Source organism: Pseudonaja textilis, chromosome 1 (assembly GCF_049901715.1).
Source record: "Pseudonaja textilis isolate UNSWEBS1 chromosome 1, rPseTex1.2, whole genome shotgun sequence".
Classification (NCBI taxonomy): Eukaryota; Metazoa; Chordata; class Lepidosauria; order Squamata; family Elapidae; genus Pseudonaja; species Pseudonaja textilis.
This window is the reverse complement of record NC_141990.1, coordinates 223109548-223128516: the sequence shown is the minus strand read 5'-3', so window position 1 is coordinate 223128516 and position 18969 is coordinate 223109548. Positions and strand designations below refer to the sequence as shown.

The 18969-nt window shown below is 38.1% G+C and overlaps 1 protein-coding gene across 1 annotated transcript in view; it reads right to left on the bottom strand.

Annotated features, from left to right (window-relative positions):
• The window catches only part of PLEKHG3 (pleckstrin homology and RhoGEF domain containing G3), a 55820-nt gene extending 44412 nt beyond the window's left edge, over window positions 1-11408 (bottom strand). The window contains 1 exon segment of the mRNA XM_087926228.1: window positions 11140-11408. Within this exon segment, the coding sequence (XP_087782354.1) occupies window positions 11140-11408 (269 nt within the window).
• Window positions 11409-18969: the final 7561 nt, after the last annotated feature.

Sequence of the window (18969 nt, the reverse complement as noted above, 5' to 3'; positions counted from 1 at the left end):
TGCAACCTTCTGACAAGCAAAGTCAATGGGGAAGCCAGGTTCACCTAACAACCAGGTTACTAACTTATCAACTGCAGTGATTCATTTAACAACTGTGGTGAGAAACGTTGCAAATGGGGCAAAATTCACTTAACAAATGTCTCACTAAACAGCAAACAAAAGTATGGGCTCAATTGTGATTATAAGTCGAGCACTACCTGTATTTTGCATAATCCAGGCCAATTTATTTAGTATTGCATTGGAAAGTTGCAGTTTGATATAAATTTATCTGGGACTAAATCCCATTAAATTTAACAGGACTTATCTCAGAATAAACAAATACTGTATAGCTTAATTCATTTTTAATCATTCATTTTACTCACATCCAGATTACTCATTTAGCACTCTATTCACAAAACCTATTCCAATGTTTTCTTTAAATTTCATACTAATGACGTTTTCTTTGTTTCCAATGTTCTTTCGCCTTAAGTATTTCTTTAAAATTCTAATTCTTTGATGATTAAGCTCGCTTTACATTTCCATACCCTCAGACAGCAGTAGCAGCAGCTCTTTCAAAGCATTTTTATATTTGTACTGGGATTCAAACTAATTATTTTTAGTGATCCTTCAGTAGGCTGGGGCCTTGGGAAGACTACATACAGACCACAGACTTGGCCATCTTGGTTTATTACTATCTTTTGCAACCGCAAGCCGCTTCAAACAAATGATTTTCAAACAGATTATTTACTGGGGGGGGGGGCATCTTCAATACAATGGGGCTTAAATTTAAGTCCTTAAAATACCTCTGTGCTACATCAGAGAACAAAGGGCCCAAGGGAATTTTCAGAAGTCTTTAAGCACCACCTCTAGCAGGACATCCCCCGAGGTCTTTCTGACCCACGGAAATTCACTGAGCAGATTAGCCACTCATCCACTATCACAATTAGCAGACACACCGGATTCCAGAAAGTTACTCAACTGCTCCCTTCCCAGCTCTGCACAATCCCTTACACACATTCTTTCCTTGGGGTTTGCATCTAAATATATCAGGAAAGGATGCTTCACTTTTTTTCATTCCAGTTGCTCTTTTTATTTTTTTATGCAATCAAAATCTGCAGATTTCAAAAGTTCCACTCTCATTTTGGAAACAACTACAGGTAGTCCTTGACATGAACACAATGGAGCCCAACATTTCTAAATAAGGCTAAATAAAGCAAGTTGTTAAATGAATTTTTCCCCCACCCCATTTTATGACCTTTCTTGCCAGTTAGGTGATTCACTGAAGTTAAGTTAGCGACATGGTTTGTTAGGTGAATCTGGCTTTCCCGTTGAGAGAAGGTTGCAAAAGGTGATCACATGACTACTAGACATTGCAACCCTCATAAATACATGCTAGTTGCCAACAGTCCAAATTTTGATCATGTGACCATGATTGTAAGTGTGAAAAATGTTCATAAGTCACTTTTTTTAGTACCATTATAAGTTCAAATGGCCACTACATGAATAGTTCTATGTTGAGGATTACCTATAGTTAGATTAGATTTCAGTTTACCCGAATGGCAGTTCTCAAACCTCACATGCACAGCCTGACCGTCCCAGGAAGCTTAATGCTGAATACATGGGGGAAGGTCCCTAAAATGAGGAGTGATGAGTCTCTAATGGATTGCTTGATGTATGAGAACATGGTTGGTGGTTTTGTTTTGCCTGGATGTTTCTTTTTGTACTGCATAGATTGTATTATTTTAAATTTCATCCATTATATGCCACCCAGAGTTGCAGTGGAATACAACAGATTATAAAAATAAAATAAAATATAACTAAATAAACCACCATGTGAGGTAGACTGACCTAACAGGAGGTTATAGAAATACACTATACAAAAATAAAGCTGAACCTGGGCTACAAAGGATTTTCCATCCATAAATAAATTATCCTATGCAATTCAGAAGAACACAGAGCCATAAGTTCTGTATGTAGGCATTAGCTCAAAAGCCACCTGTAGAACAAAGAACCTTTGCAGTACAAACCCAAACTTCTGACATGCAGAGAACAAGCCATTCTGAAGGGTTTACTGATCACTTCTTCCACCAGCTATATCAGAGGTTTATATCAGAAGTCCATAAGTCTTAGTTGCCAAGTTTGGGAACCCCTAAGCTGCATCAATGTCACCATATCTAATGTTCTTTGTACAATGCTATCCTAATATAACTCAAATAGTTCACTACTCAGATGGCAAAGCTGCCTTTGCTAATATCTTTTCTACTTACCAGAATATTTCTAGTTTAGCATTAAATTTTTTAAAATAATTATTATATGGATAAAATACCGTGTGTTGTTCTTTGCTTTTTAATGAGAAATCAAAACATGCTAGAAAACTGGAGGGGAGGGAAGATTAGACATTTGAAATCCAAAGTATGTTAAGCAAATTAATCTTTTAATTAGAAAGATTAATTCATCCATTTTATGTCATTTGATTTTAAAAAGAGTCATTTTTAAAAGTTGCTTCGACTGACATGGAAGGATATCTTTGAAAGGTATCAGCTGTGCAGAGAATCTTTGAAGTACCTGTTTCTTTATCAAGAGAAAATTATAGAAATATACAATCTGTTGAAACAGCTAGAAATGTTTTTAATTTGGTGCTACAGCCATTGTAACAAACGTCTTGATTCACTAACGTATATTATTTTATTTTTCACACCTTGTTTCTCTTGAACATTTGTATAATATGTATAATTTGTATACTGAATTAGAAATACTAATCTATAGGGAACAAATGAAGATTTTTGCCTTAAAGCAAAAATGGGGAATTATAAAACAAACATGATCCACCTAACTTGGTTTTCCCCTCCTTAATTCCTTCCCAAAAAGTTTGATCACAATGGTTGAAGTTGTCATCCTAAATCTCTAAAAGCCCCTTGGGCGGAGAAAGCTGGTCTATCTATAATCCCATAAGATCCTAAAAGAACATAATGTAACTTCTTTTTTGGCAGAACCTAGGAAGGAGGAAATAACTCCAAAATTTAAAAGTACAAAAATCCCTAATTATGAAAAAGTAACTTAATCTATAAAAATTAACCTGAAAGATAAGTAAGTCAAAGATACAACCAACAGACAACTTCGGTCCAGATTCTTAAAAGGAATTTCTCCCAACATTTTTAAAAAGCATACTTCAATATATTTTGCTCACTACTCTGGACTGCAAACAACACTTAATATACTGTAGTTCCTAATAGGATTATTGCATTGAATCATACGTTGGTACTAGCTGCATAAGAAGGTTGTGCACATACTGGAAACCAGAAGGTATCTTCAGTGTATAACTTTCAATTGCTCATTCTAAAACATGATATTATTACCAAGACCATTCTCAAGTATGTTCTCCGTGAAAAAATGCAAAACAATGCAGTACATAAATACCCACTGAGTTTTGATACTGTAGTAGAAAGACCAAAAACTGATTTTCCCAATCTAGGGTCCTTTAGCTACAAACCCATTACCCCCAGCCAGCAAGTGCCCAGTTTGGAGAAGACTAGCAATCTGACACTAGGATTAAACTGAGCCATTCATATCCAGACTTGCCAATTCTAATCTTTATAAGGAATACCTGAGTCTGGGTTTGCCCAGTTTCCCTTGAGAGGCCCATAAACAATTAACTCAGAATATGAGGGGGCCTTTATTAGTAACTCAGAATAATTTAACCCAATTGTATCCCTGTCACCCCCAATCAAACCAGCCTACAGTGATTCATAAAATAAATAGTAAAACTGCAATAAAATTACGAATATTCTCCCAAAATATGGCATGTATTATAATAAAAATTAAAGCCTCCATAAATGATCCCAGACAATAGAAATCAATACCTCCAATTGTAAAATACTAACATATTCTTCAGGGATAAGAGGTTAGGATATAAAAACAAATGTTTAATTTCTTAAACTATAATGGGACAGTCTGCACTCGGAGTTGTAGGGGAGTCCCTAAAAATAATGTAGGAAAGCCCAACTTCAAGCTGATTCTAGTTGGCACCCCAAAAAAATTCAGTGGATGATCAGAGTTCCCCATTCACAACATACAGAAGAAAATGTTTCATTAGATGAAAAAAAACCCAGATGATTCTCAGACTATAGAGATTTAAATGCAACTCCATAGTTTGGACACACTGTTCTGTGTTCTGGATAGTGTACATATTATCCTGGTACAGCTGCCAGGGAAAATAAGCCATAATTCACAATTACAACCATTCATTCTATATAACTGAACATATGGCTTATAAAATCTGACACTGTATAGCTACATAATTGAAAATAGATGTTGGAACGGTCACATTCATTATTTGCAGTTTGGCCAGTTCTTTTTTTGGACAAACTGCTGCTCTGAGGTTTCCATTATAACATATAGCTAAATGAACACATATCAGTCACTCCATATATGGTCTACAAAAATCTGGATGGCCACTAGGCAGCAGGAAAGAGATAAGGAAAATTCCATTTGTTACTTTCTTAAGGTCGGCTGGATTTTTATAACTCAGAACGAGAAACACTAATGGATGTACATCACAGATGCTTCTGTGTGGCAGTGTGGCTAGAAGCATGCTCACGCTTGCAGACTGGTAATGCACACAGGGTGTGACTGTAGATTCAGTGAGGCTTGTCTGTCAGGCAATTTAAATGGCACAGCTGGTATTTTTGAGGCAGTTGCTTTCCAAAGCAAAATGAGCTCATCAGAAGTCACCCAACAATTCTGTGAAGAACAGATTCCCAGAGCAGTTTCACACTGAAGGCCCATCTGCAGATGACGAAAGCAAGCACAGATAACAGCTAACATACTGATCATTACAACCCCTAAGAAAATCAGGATCTCAATCCCTGGCTTAGCTAATGTTGGCTGGGTTAAACCATCATGTGATTTACTTTGTTTTGCCTTACAGTGCACACTTGTTTTGCATATAAAACAAACCAAGATTCATAAACATTGTCCTTCTCCACAAATATTATTACACCATTCTTCAGCATTACTGTATTTTGTCTTAACTGAGATTCAACTTAAGTTGTATATATCCAAATGCGGGCTCTGGATTTGTTGCTTCAAAGCCAATCATGCTTCATTTTGTTGCTTCAAAGCCAACCCAATTCTGGGTTCTTAAGCCCATAATTTGTTTTGTCATCCTGGCTTGGGATACGGCAAACTAAGGTTCAAGCAATTTGTTTGCTTAGCAGTCACATTAACAAAAAAAGGGCAATGTGGGAGTGAATGAACTATGGACACTGAGCAAAATATCCATTTGCAAAGGACAATTGCAGTTCACTTTTTAATTAAATATTTCAATGTGAAAAGGTGCTACCTGATTTTTAGTCATCATAGATTAACATGGCCTTCCTCTACAATATATGCTTCTGGTTTGTTTGTGTGCATGTGGGTGTGTCAGCGAGAGTGCATATGTTTTAAGGCAAGTTTGTGTGTAATCTGCCAGTTTGCAACAGATTTCTTTAACAAGAACAAAATGGCTTCTGGATTGCTTATTTCCTTTTGCCTGTAATTTCCATCCCAGCACATCCATTTATATCTCTTTGCCTTTTACTACATCTTGACTTTGCAAAGGAGGAAACAGTAAAAAGCAAGACGAGAATATCTTAGTTCAATGTTTCCTAACCTCAGCTATTTTAAGATGGATTTTAAGTCCCAGAATTATTCAGCACGCTGGCTGTAGAATTTTGGGAGTTGAAGTCCACTCACCTTTAAAATGGCTGAGACTGAAAGCTCTGCCTTAGTTGATGGATGTTGTGCTTTACTGAATGTGGTAGGGAAAAGATGAAACCTTACAGTTTCACATTCCTGCAACTGAAGCACTGAAAATGCATTCAGGGCCCTTTCCTTATAGCAGCTCATCTCCCCCTTCCCACCCAAGCTACTTAGCGCCCAAGAAGAAGGGGAAAAAAAGCTGAACAAAAAAGTGTGATGGAGCAGCACAAATTTTAAATTAGAATGCAGCAGAGGTCAAAGTTTTATTCCCACAGCTGTAGCAGCAAGCACCCCAACCTATTTGGAATTCCAGTGTCAGCTCCCCACGCACACCCACTCTACAAACCATTTGCATTAGCACTCTTATTTTTGCTGAGTTAACCTCATTAAATCCAGGCCATTCCTGGATATTCAGTGGAGAGAGCTTGTGCTGTGACTACATGCTTGTATGGAACCCAAGAATAAGTCTTTAAGCCATATAAGGAAGGTAGTAGTACAGCTGGACAAATGTATTGCACAAAGAGCTAAATGTACAGTATATCCTAGGAAGAGAAGATTGGCTTTCTTTGGAAAAGCAAATTTCTTTTTTGATACCTCTGTTAACATCTTGAGAAAACCGATGGAGTACAGTATATCTACTGTAACAGATTTACCTTCACAACCACATATGAGAATTAACTCTGATTCCTTATCTTCTTATAAGTCAAAAGCTGGAAGGGGAAACATAACTTGCCTAATATAGTAATCGACTGGATTTTAGCAACAAAAGTTAGCTTTGAACATAGTTCACCTAATTTTAATGCCGTGTGGTCTCTAGGTAGCCTTAGGCAAAAAACCTCTTTTATAACTTAATTTACCCGGTAAGACTGATGCAAAGATAATGAAATCACAAAGTGGTTTCATATACTCAGAGAAAGGGGTGGAACCAAGTTTGTTAGTACCGTATTAAAGGATGTGCTTTAAAATGTAAAACAATTCTTTGTAGCTTTACAATAGTTGCTTTTTCCCTTGGGTTTCCTACAATCAGGGATGCCTCATATCGCATTTAAAACGTGGTAGTTTTAAAAAGATAAATCTACACTATTGGAATATTTCTTTTGCATTTTAGATGTGTTCAGCCCCAAGCTGCCTGGGTGGTATTGGAAAACCCAAAGTAGGCTAACCCTAACCTGATTAATCCTCTGCTGGGAACTCACCAGAAAAGGACAGCAGGCTATAGGCTAAATTTGGAGAAGATACTAATGATAAACCAGTTCCATACTGTTACTCATGACTGTGTAATCACCAGGGAACAAGTTCAACACTTTTATCTTATTCTACATTTTAATACATATTTATTTTGCTTTACCTTATTTTTCTCCCCATTATCTTAAAGAACCCTTTCACAAGCTTGTATTAGTTTCATAACCAGCTTGGTCTAATGCAGAGCTGTCAAACTCCCGGCCTGCGGGCTGGATGCATCACACACTGACCACACCCAGTTTAGTGAAAGGGAAAAAAAAGTCCTGATATGTCATGTGACACTGGTGTGACGACATGAGTTTGACACCCCTGGACTAGTGGTTAAGGCACCAGGCTAGAAAGTGGGAGATTGCGAGTTCAAGTCCTGACTTAGACAGGAAAACCAACTGGATGATCTCCGGCCACTCACTCACCATCTCTCAGCCCAACTCACCTCACTGTTATGAGGAAAATAGGAAGAAGAAGGTGTACTGGATATGTTTGCTGTCTTGAATTTTTTGTAAAAATAAAGGTAGGATACAAATAAGTAAATAACCAAATAAAGCAAAAGGAATACCTTTGATGAGGTTGCTAGGCTGACTGTTTTCAAAGCTGCCTTTGATTTGAACTTTATTTAGCTGGTGCAGCAGGAAGAAGACATCTCACAAAGGCAATGTTTCTAAAACAGCAGCTGAATTTAAATGCTACCCCCCTTCACCTTTCTTGGATGCCAAATAGAGCGTTGCTTCAAATCCCACTAACAATTAAGGCTCTCCTTTCTACTGTTGTATTCAGCATTAATAAAATCCAGAATAAAATTCAGACAATCAAATTATTTTAACAGCAAAATATTGCATGGTTTAGGTCTAACGGCTTCCCCTTTAATTAGTTACAGTACTTTAATTCAGATATTTTCATTGTTCAATTTGAGAAAATAAAAGTAAACTTAAGTGGCCAAAGGCTTACTACAACCAAGTTTATGCATCATAACTAAGATGATGTTAGACCTTACCTTGCCCAGTTTAGGGAGGAAAATGGGTCCAGAAAGCTCTCTATTAATTAGCATAGAAATAGTTTGTGAATTGATACACCCAAAATTGAACAATCCATATTATAGTTTGTTGCATTGTATGAATCCAAGTAATGGCTAATCTACATTTTATACCAAGCCATGCTTTATATCAGGGGTCTCCAAACTTGGCAACTTTAAGACTTGTGGACTTCAACTTCCAGAATTTGCCCAGAATAATTTGATATGCAAGCCAGAGCACTCCATAAATATCAAACCACAATGATTATATCCATACATTGTATTATACCAAAGCAAATAAATCACATCATGGCTTGACATGGGTCAACTCAGCAAATGTGTCCACAGCTCACCTGAGATTTGTATTCAACATTTTCGGTTTTCATCCAAGTCTAAGAATTTTACCATTGCATTATTCTAAACCAGGGCTGTCAAACTCCTGGCCCATAGGCCGGATGTGTCACATGCTGGCCACGCCCACACCTGGTTTAGCAAAGAGGTAAAAAGTCTCGATATGTCACATGATGACATGAATTTGACACCCCTGTTCTCAACTAAAATACTGAACTGAAGAAGCTTCTTGGATGAGAAGCAAAACATTTTCAAGGAAAATAAATATCCAAGAAAGCCTAATTGCCTTTTGAAAAGCATTTTTGGGATGACCATGACCTGGATGGTTGAGAATCACCACAGACATTCTAAACTAACATTGCCATTCAACATTTATACACTCTGCAAGTCTGTCTATTGCCAAGTAACTATAAAACATATTTCATTGATAATGTAATTGAGTAACGATAACATACTTATTCAAGAACACCAGGTGAAAGGCCCGAGAGTTCTGTACTCTCTCAGAAAAGTAGGGTGCAGCCAGCCATGAGGACAAAAGCTTGACAGTACATACCTGACCTTGACTGATCTCAGCAACTAAATAGGGTCAAATCAGGCCTCTACTTAGACAGGATAGGAAATCCCTGGTTTGCAAAGTACCCTGGGAAGACAACACCTACCCACCCCCCAAAAAACCCAAACCCTACAATATTCTCCCTCAAAAGCCAAGGAAAATCATTTCCGTATTGCTGCCAGGAAAACTGTGGACATGCTTCTGAAAACACCACTTAACCTAGAGATTATCTTATTAAAATAATTTAATTCAGCATTGTTTAGTTTGCACGCATTTGATTGCTTGCAGAAATTACTACCATGTCCCTGCATTTATATTCATCATTTTCAATTTGTTCCATACAATTCTTTTCCTTAAATTAGCATCTAAATGAGAACATCAATATTTACAGATCTGATTACATTTAATGAAGAATTTCTATGTAATATAATATAGAACTATGCTCTAATAAAAGAGTTTGATTTTTACATGTTAAACTATGGTTTAATCACTATCAGCCAAACAAAGCTGCAATTATCTAGATTCACAAACAGTATTACTTTGGTTTATAAACCCCAACCCACTCATGTTGAGCCCCAAGTGTGTTATACCTTAACTTGAAGGGCAAACCCATCTCTTCCCTACGTCCTTAAAATAAATCCTTGCACTGAGAGGTGCCGGTTCCTGCATTAAACTGAAGCAACCCAGACTGGCTGGTTCAAGACAGGAATTGGTTTTCCAGGCAGGCAAGAGGTGATTTTTAGAGCCACTGATCAGGATGTCTCATAGAAGGGATTGCAAACACATGTCTGCACGGATCTAACATAACAACATTCCTGAACAGCAGGAGAGAGAGAACTGCAATTTTCAGTTCTGAGCACCCCCTTCCTCACTAACCAAACACAATCCCTCCCTCAAAAGTTCTTTATATTATTTTCAGGTTAACCAACTATCATCAAGTTTCCCTCCCTCTCCATTCCACCGATTTTTTTAGCCTCATCTAGTTATTTCCTCTTGTTGTTGAAAACAGCCACTGCTACCGTTACTACATAGCTTTAGTTCAGATTAATTGATCCACGACAATCGAATGTCCTGATCACTCTGAGATTCTTTTTGCAAATGTATAGCTATCCTGCGAATTCTGGGAGTTGTAGTCCCAATTCAATCCGGAGGAAACCAATTTGGAAACGGAGAGGGGAGGATTTGAAAGAAACTCGCCAGCGATCCTATATAACAGCTTTCAAAAGGAAAAATCCTTCCTAATTGCACGAATCTACGGCTTGTCCGGATCGTGTTGTTCATCGGGTAAGTTCGCGATTGATCGACTGTACTTAAAGCGCCCGCGTTCCTTTTCGGCAGCGCTTGAAATCAAAGATACGGACATTAGACCAACGCTTCCCTAGCCAAGAATCAGGAAATCCCATACTCTACTTTTACGCCCTCTTCGTAAGGTTTCCCCAGCTCGGTGCGGATGTGGAAGCAACAGCTGTCTAAAGAATTCCGGACGCGCGGAAAGTAACTTTGATTTCGAGACGACGAACCAAATGCAAGAGAAGGGGGGGGGACCACAACCAGGTTCACGCCTCCCCTAACGGGTCATCAAGCGCGCGTAAAGGTAACAGCACAAAGCGATTTCCGCGTGGGCTGGCAAAGGTCCTGCAGAGAAGACCAGCGACTTTGAAGAATTCCTGGAAAAGGAGGTGTCCACCACTAGGGCGGCAAGGGCGCAGGGAAAACACCTGCCCGTGTGGACAAATGGGTTGGCCGGGGATGCAGCGATGCCAAAAGAAAGGGGCGGCGGGAAGAAAGATGGAAGAAAATCCTCTTAATCGCAATAAAGAACCTGCGCTGACCCTCCTAATCCGGCTGCACCGAAGAGGGAGCGGGAAACTTCGGCGGATCGGATCCGGACACAGCCGCCAAAGGGGCGGCTCTCCCGAATTCCTTTTGGGGGGAAGAGAAGGGAAAAACTCACCCGATTCCCCAAAACGCGGCAGGGCGACCAAGTCAAAAACGCTCCGCCGGATCGCGCACCCAAAGCCCGGGCTGAAGTGAAGACCGATCCGCCAGGCAGGAAGCTGCTTCGACCGCAGATCGTTAGCTGGGAAGAGAGGAAGGCGGGGAGGGGGGGGGTGAGAAAGCAGGCGGGTCACCAACGCTCCCGGGGAGGTGGAGACTCCGAGCCGCAAGGAGGGGCTGCCAGAAAAGCGAAGCGAAGCAACTTCTGCCTGCGGGACAATGATTAACTCGGAGCTACCTGCGCCCGCCGCGCGCAGTTCCTCCTCACCTTCGTACAGTAGTTGGGGCGGGGCGATGCTTCGCTGCCCTGCCGTAGCTCGAGGCAATACCGTCGGGCCGCCCCGAAACTCTTCCTTCCCATCGCGATTTCAGAAGACCGGCGAGAACAGGAGGCTCCATCACCTGCGGGAAGTGCGATTTCCCAGTTGACACGCCGAATGTGTAATAGGGACACCGAATGTTTAGCGTGAGAGCGTGGGGAGGAATCCTGGGAGGTAGAAATCCCGATGGCTTTTCACCGTTTCCTTTTAAGGGCATTCTTCGGTCATGGTCTTTCGGGTAATGGTGTTTTGCCTTCACTCATCTGACACAGGTGGAGAAGCTACAAATATTCCAGGTTAGGTAGGACTCGGTAGAGGTTGAGCTCAATAATAAATCATCACCATCCTTCTCCTCACCCTGTTTTTACCCTAAGTTTTACATTGGACAAGTGGCACCTTTGACTGTACCATCTTACCAGAGATGAGATCCGTTTCTGTTGAGCTGTGCTTTTCTGGCGTTTTGAAGCGCCAAAAAGCTTTCCTAGATTACAACCCTTCTCTAAAATAAAATACACATATGATCATCATCTTGGATAAATGCAAGATTTTAAAGGTTAAAAACTCTTCCCATTTGCTACATGGTACAAAGTAATGATTCACATCTATCAGCCCATAATGGTTATAATGGTTCTGTGAATATATTTTAACAATGCTGTGCCAGAATTTTGTATTAACACTCTCATGAATACACTTGGCCTTAAATGAAATTGTCTGTTATAGGTAAAAGCTAACAATTTAACAATTCAATGATAATAGAATATTGTACATTGTACTATGATTGAGCAGAATTTCAAAAGCTTTCATGCATTCTCCACCAAATGCAACTCCAAAAAGTTAACAATGATGGTGGGAGGTTCTTGAACTTGTCATAGAAAAAAATGTCACAAAATTGAATCTCTGTCCATTGTAAATGTGAAGAGCACAATGAAGTGGAAAATTTCCATTCAGTGAATTAAAATTTTGACCTAGTTGCTGAGCAAAAAGTGTCATTGTACCAAGTACTATCATACCGTGTGTTCATCTGGGGATGTTGTGTTTTAAGATTAAGGCACCCACCTATGTCATGTTTCAAAACCCACTATAAAAAAATCACAGGGGCCAAACAGTCCAGCTGCACCTGTTCTGGATACTATTACATTACCAGATGCCATTCCTGTGGTCATTGGGGATATTATTTTTTAAATTCAGCTTGTGGTCACAAAAGATTGCCTCCCCTACACTATGCCATGATACATATGTAGCCCTGGATCAACAATCTACTTACAGTCACTCATGCCCTAATCACTTCCCGTCTTGACTATTGCAACATGCTCTACATGGGGCTGCCCTTGAAGAGCATCCAGAAGCTCCAGTTGGTGCAAAATGCAGTGGCCCACATGGTTTTGTGCAGACCCCAGTGTGCACATGCATCACCTCTCCTGCGGGAGCTGCATTTGCTACTAATTTGCTTCAGGGTGTAATTCAAGGTGCTGGTTGTTATCTTTAAAGCCGTTCATGGCTTGGGACCAGGTTATTTGAGGCAGGGGTCCCCAACCACCGGTCCCTGGACCGGTACCGGTCCGTGGATCATTTTTTACCGGGCCGCAAAGCTTGGGCGCCGGCATCTTGTTTTGACGGCGCTTCCGGGTTTTTGGTTGGAAAGTGCTTCTGGGTTTTTGGTTGGGAAGCGGCGTTTGGGTGCTCGCTACTTAGTTTCGTCAAAGGGGGCGGTGGCTTCGAACAAAGAGCCGTCCCGATGGCGGTGGAGTCTCGCGTTACTCAGGTACCAGTCCGTGGAAGAATAAATAATCGTGAAACCGGTCTCTGGCTCAAAAAAGGTTGGTGGCCACTGATTTGAGGGATCCTCTCTTGCCAGTCACATCTACCCGACCCATCACAGCGGAGAAGCAGGGAATGCTGCGGGAGATACACCTAATGGGACCCAGAAGAAGGGACTTCTCCAAGGTGGCTGCCTCTCTCTGGAACATCATTCTCCCAGAGATTAGAACGCCCCCCTGCAACCTAGAGCAGGATGGAGCCCATTAAATGGCTTGTGAGATCTGCTGTCACCAGGGTGGGGTGGGTGGGGGTGATTTTATGATTTCATTATATTAATTTGATTTTTTAATTAGTTTTATAGTTTTAAATGTGGTTTTTATATTCTATAAGCTACCTAGAGCCGCCATGAGCAAATAGGTAGCAATATAAATTTAATAAATATGTAGTTGGGTTTTGAGGGAGAAGATCTTTATAAACAGTGGTTTATTTGGTGACAACAAACATGTTTTTATAATTCCTTGCTTACCACAAATTGTTGCTTGTTTTAGTCATGGCTTCTGATTATAGCAGAACCAACATAATAGCTTATGCTTGGCTTATTTTTGATGTTCATACTTTGACCAAACCCAAGTTATAGAAACTATCCTGCATTATAAAAGAATAAAAGAATGCACCTGGCATGACACACACACAAACATTCACACAAAATCTTTGTAGTTGCTAAGAGTTAACAATTACATGATTGTACTGGTTGATGTTTAGACTGGATTTGGCATTTTTATCTACCTATTGAGTCTTTTCCAAGGATCTGCTATAGGCAAATCTTGTTTAATAATATTAAAGGTATCATTGCAAGATGTAAGCAGTTCCAAGAAAAGCTGCCTTTTGAAATTGACTGATGGTGATTTTGTCAATGTTAATAGTGTTCATGTGGTGCTTCAGATGTTTTGGAATTACACCCAAAGGGGCCTATCACTATTGGTACTATCTTTGTTTGCTTTTGCCACAATCATTCTACTTCTGTTTGCAGGTCTTTATATTTTGTGATTTTTTCCCCCAGTTCTTTTTTCCTCTTTTCTACTCTGTCCAGGTATTGTAATCTTCACCATTCAGATTTTTTAGTTATTATTATACTATTTCTGCTTCCTATTTTGGCACATAATCTCTATCTATCTATCTATCTATCTATCTATCTATCTATCTATCTATCTATCTATCTATCTATCTATCTATCTATCTATCTATCTATCTATCTCCTGATACAGTCACTTGATTAATGTGATAGCCAAACTGTGTGTGAGATTTTAATCTTGGATTTCTGTTTGGTATTGCATCAAACAGAATTACTCCAATGATTGAAATAATCAGAATATGATTACTTTAAAGGAAGGTAAGAACAAGGGTAGGTATGGGCATGGAGAAAGGACAAGATTTAAAATTATAAAATCTCTTTAAATTAGTTAATATTGATAAGAAAAGTTTCACTGAACAGAACTATCCAAGCTCACAAGTGAAGCAAAAATTAGTCTAGAAAGAATGTTCTTTTCCTAAAATTCCCTACTAATCACTTAGTATCTTTTTATTGTTGCCAACTGCCATTTCTTTCCCTTATGTCTGTGTTTGGTTCCAAACTCAAGTAATGATCAATTTCAAAAATACAATTCCTTGCCAAATTAAGCCTTATATAGCTGTATTTCCAAATAAGCTATAGATTATTATTTTGTCAGTAGCATTTGTTATCATAATTTGATTCAGAGCATTTTAAATTAGATGGCTTTGATTCTATATTGCCTAGACATTGCAACTGTTAGAGTTTAAATCTGGCTTGCAAAAAGTCAACATCAGTCACTATTTCTATAACAGGAAGAGAGAATCTAAAGGTAAGGGTCAATCCTGAGGAGAGCTCTGCATAACAATGAACTTGCTTGAACCTAGTTGTCATAACCTAGTTGTCATATCAGAACAAAACAATTCCATCCTTCCTTCCCTTCAGTAAGCTTTCTCCCATTCAGTGTTTCTGTGGTACCTTATGCTAAGATAATGACTCTTCAACCCTAATCCTGAGATCCAAATATAAGCTTGTATTTTAAATTAACAGGAGATTCAGATTTTCTACTTTTTGTTTTGCCTTTTTTTGTTTGTTTACATATTTTGTGTATCAACTATCAATTTTGATAGCTCTGCTTTCCAAATCTGATGTCTTCCAAAGTTTTCAGATTGCAACTCTGCAGAATTTTTGGCCAGTATAAGTAGTTTTTTATGCTACTAACTATGGAAAATTACCACATTTGTGCTTTTTCAGTTTCCAGAGGTTTTTAACACTACAGGATAGGAACTCAAAAGTGCCTATATAAACTTTTATTGTATGGCCAATGATATATGTATTATAGAACAAGAGACACCTTTCATCCATGCTTTGGATTTCTTTTCAAAGGTGCCTGATTTAAAGATGAACATTCTTCATGTCTACCTTTTCCAAAAGAGGATACATGAAAATATCAGCATGGAGAAAACTGGCCTCAGGACTTTTACTAATGTAGAAGACCCACAGAGATAGGTGAAACTATCTGATTTAGAAACATTACGATTTCGGTCCATGAAACTGGTAGTATTTCACTGTGTTGCAGCTTAGGACTTTTCTAATCAACATTTCATTGTAACAGCAATAAAAATATCTATCTCAATTTTAATTGCCTGGGTTAATCTGACCTCTTTGTGGTTAAACTGCAGCTGTTTTAGTTACCTTATACCTTCTGGGATAAAGCTATTTTTAGGCTTAAGAAACTTAGTCTCATTTTCGGGAGAGGGCGGAGCTGGCGTCATGACCATACAGCATGCGAACTTGGAGGTCTGAGATCGCTGCCGATATCTTTGCTCCTGGATGGTCAGATCTAAACCGTCCCAAAGAGATGGTGAAAGTGAAGAGCGCATCCTGTCGATCCCAGGGATACTGCAAAGTCCCTGGTAGATCCAGGAGAAGCTCGTCTTGCCAGCGGCAAAGAGGCAGCCATTAAAGCTGCTGAAGTTGGGACAGCTCCGAAACGGAAGAGAACAGAAAGAGAAAGTGTGCCAGTTTGGTGAGAACTTTTTTTTTATTCTAAGATCTGAAAGGACACCCTAAGGAAAAGAAAGAATCTGTAAACGTTTTGACAGAAGTGATTAAGCGGCGATTTTAAACAGGAATGTCAAAGTAATGTTTTTTTTTTCTCATTGCTGGATTTTCTATACACGATCTTGTATTTTGAAACTGGACTGGTTTTTTCGTTTACATCTATTTTTTTTCCTTTTTGATTTTGTAATATTTTAGGCTAGAGGCTCCCTTTAGTTATTTCTTTTTTAAAAAAATATCTTTTTCTTTTTTTATTAATTCTTATTATATCTTGCTTGGAAAAGGAGGGGGAAAGTGAGAGCAAAGAAACTTTGTAACACTGACAACTAGAGGCTTGAAAATATTCTATTTCCCTGTGACCAGACAAAGCTGAGAAAGAAAGAACTGAGACTCTCTTTCAAGGACATTGCTATTTGATAAGATAGAGGGAAGAGCATGGGAGAGTATTATTGCAGGTGCTCTTCTGGGTTTCTATCAATAGCTGGAGTCTGGTGTTGAAACCTAGGGGAAAAAAAGGTGATAAGTTTTTGGAGAAGAGAGCTATAATAAGAGCCTTGGATAATTAAACAAAATGCAGTGTGCTCTTTTTACTTTTTCTAAGTTGTGCTATCCCTCCTCACCAGCTTTATTGTATTTCATTTTATCTTTTTTTCCCCTTATAATAACTATTTGGGTTTTTGGCTTTGTTGGAGCTTGTCTTTGTTTTTTTCTTTGGAAGTCCAATCTCTACGTTTGCTTTTTATTTTAAAGGGAAAGCCTTTATAGCCTTTTTTTCCCCTTTCCTGGTATTTTTGTTTTTTCATCTACCTTTCTGGTTTATTCTTATGCACTCTTTTCTATTTGAGGCCTTTCAATTGGATTAAGATGTTGAAGAACCTGAAGAATTTTTCCTTTTCCTTTTTTCTTTTTTTTTCTCAAGCCTTTTTCTTCATCTAACTATTGATTGGATTAAGGTATACAAGAACCTGAAGAAATTTTGTCCTCCCTTTTTTTTTCTTTTTTCTTTTATCATTATTATTTGGCTTCTTTTTTCTACTATTTTTATTTTGAACTATAATTGGTTACTTTACAATTGGATTAAGGTTTAGAAGAACCTGAAGATTTTGAATTGCTTAAAATGAGTAGGAAATTTACAGCTCCTGGTTCTTCAACTTCTACTTCTTCCTCTCCACCATCTGGAGGACAACGTTCAATACAGACAATGTTAAAGCAAGAAAAAGAACAAGAAAAAGTGACTCTGCAGATGATTATGCAAGGAATTCAAAATATTCAAGCAAGATCAGAGAATATTGAAAAGAGAATAGAGAACATTGAACAAAGAAAAGAGAACATTGAACAAAGAACAGGGAAAACCAATGAAAAAGTGGAGAACATCCAACAAATGATGTTGAAGTATGATGAGAGATTCCAAAAAATTGAAGAAGATAAACAAGAGACAACAAGATTGGAGATATTGATAATAGATTAATGGTGGTTGAACAAGATAAAAGTGGTATGTTGAGATGGGAGATGGATAGATCAGAATTCTATCTTAGATTCCAAAACGTAGAGGAAGAAAAAGGACAAAACTTAGCTGAGATAATGATAGAAATACTGGCTGAAGCTTTGGAAATAACTCAAGAGAAGATGACGGATGGAATAGATGAGGTTTATCAAGTTTTCACAAGATATGCGATGAGAAATAGCTTCTCTTGGTAAGATTTACAAAGAAAGCCATTAAAACGCAAATATTGCAAGTGGAAAAAGAGAAAACATTGAAATATAAAGACAAGGAGATTGTGGTCTTGAAACAAATACCCAGAAGAGTGATAGAGATGAGAAGAGAATACCGATTCCTGACTAAAATGCTATTTAAAAAAGAGGTGAATTATAGACAGCTGATTCCAGAAGGTTTAATGATCACATGGCAAGAACAGAGACATAGAATTGACTCAATTGAGAAAGCAGAATTATTTTACACAGAATTTTTTGGAGGGAAAGAGGAAGAGGCAGAAAAAGAGATCTCACTAATTGAATTTCAAGAGGACTGCCAAATGGTGACTGAAAAAGAAGAAGGTGGAAAGGTGGAAGCCAAAGAACAACGTGAACTAAGATCTACGAGAGCTGCTAAACTTAACTACAAAATATAACTATGGAAGAGAAAAAATTGATTACAATTAACATAAATGGACTTAACTCAGCCGTTATAAGAAGGAAAACCTTTCATAAATTAGAGAAATTAAAATTTGATATAATTTGTCTACAAGAAGTACATATTAAAAAACAATATGAACAATTGTTGATACAGCCAAAATTAGGGAAAATATTTACTTCCTTGACACAATGTAAGAAAAGAGGAGTGGTTTTATATATTAAAGAGACCACCCCAGCAAAATTGATTTATACCGATGATGATGGAGGAATACTAATGGTGGAAATAATGGACAATAATATGAAAATACTCCTGATTGCAATCTATGCTCCGAATGACAAACAAGAAGAATTTTACAAAAAATTACATATGAAAATAATCGAACTGGACTATGCTAATATAGTTATAATGGGAGATTTTAATGGAATTGTAAACAATAAATTGGACTATACAGCACAGAAAACAATAAAGCAAAACAGAAAGAATCTCCCTAAATCTTTTTTTAAAATGGTAGATGAAATAAACTTAAAAGATACATGGAGAGAAAGAAATGCTAAAACTAAACAATACACCTTCTATTCAAATACACACTTATCATGGTCCAGAATAGATATGATATGGATGTCAACCGAATTAATAACTAATATTCAAGAAATAAATATTGAAACAAGTACTTGGGCAGATCACAATCCAATGACAATTAAATGGAAAGGACAAAAAAGATCTAGATGGACGTTAAATAATACTATTTTAAAGGAAAAAGACTTCACACAGTGGATG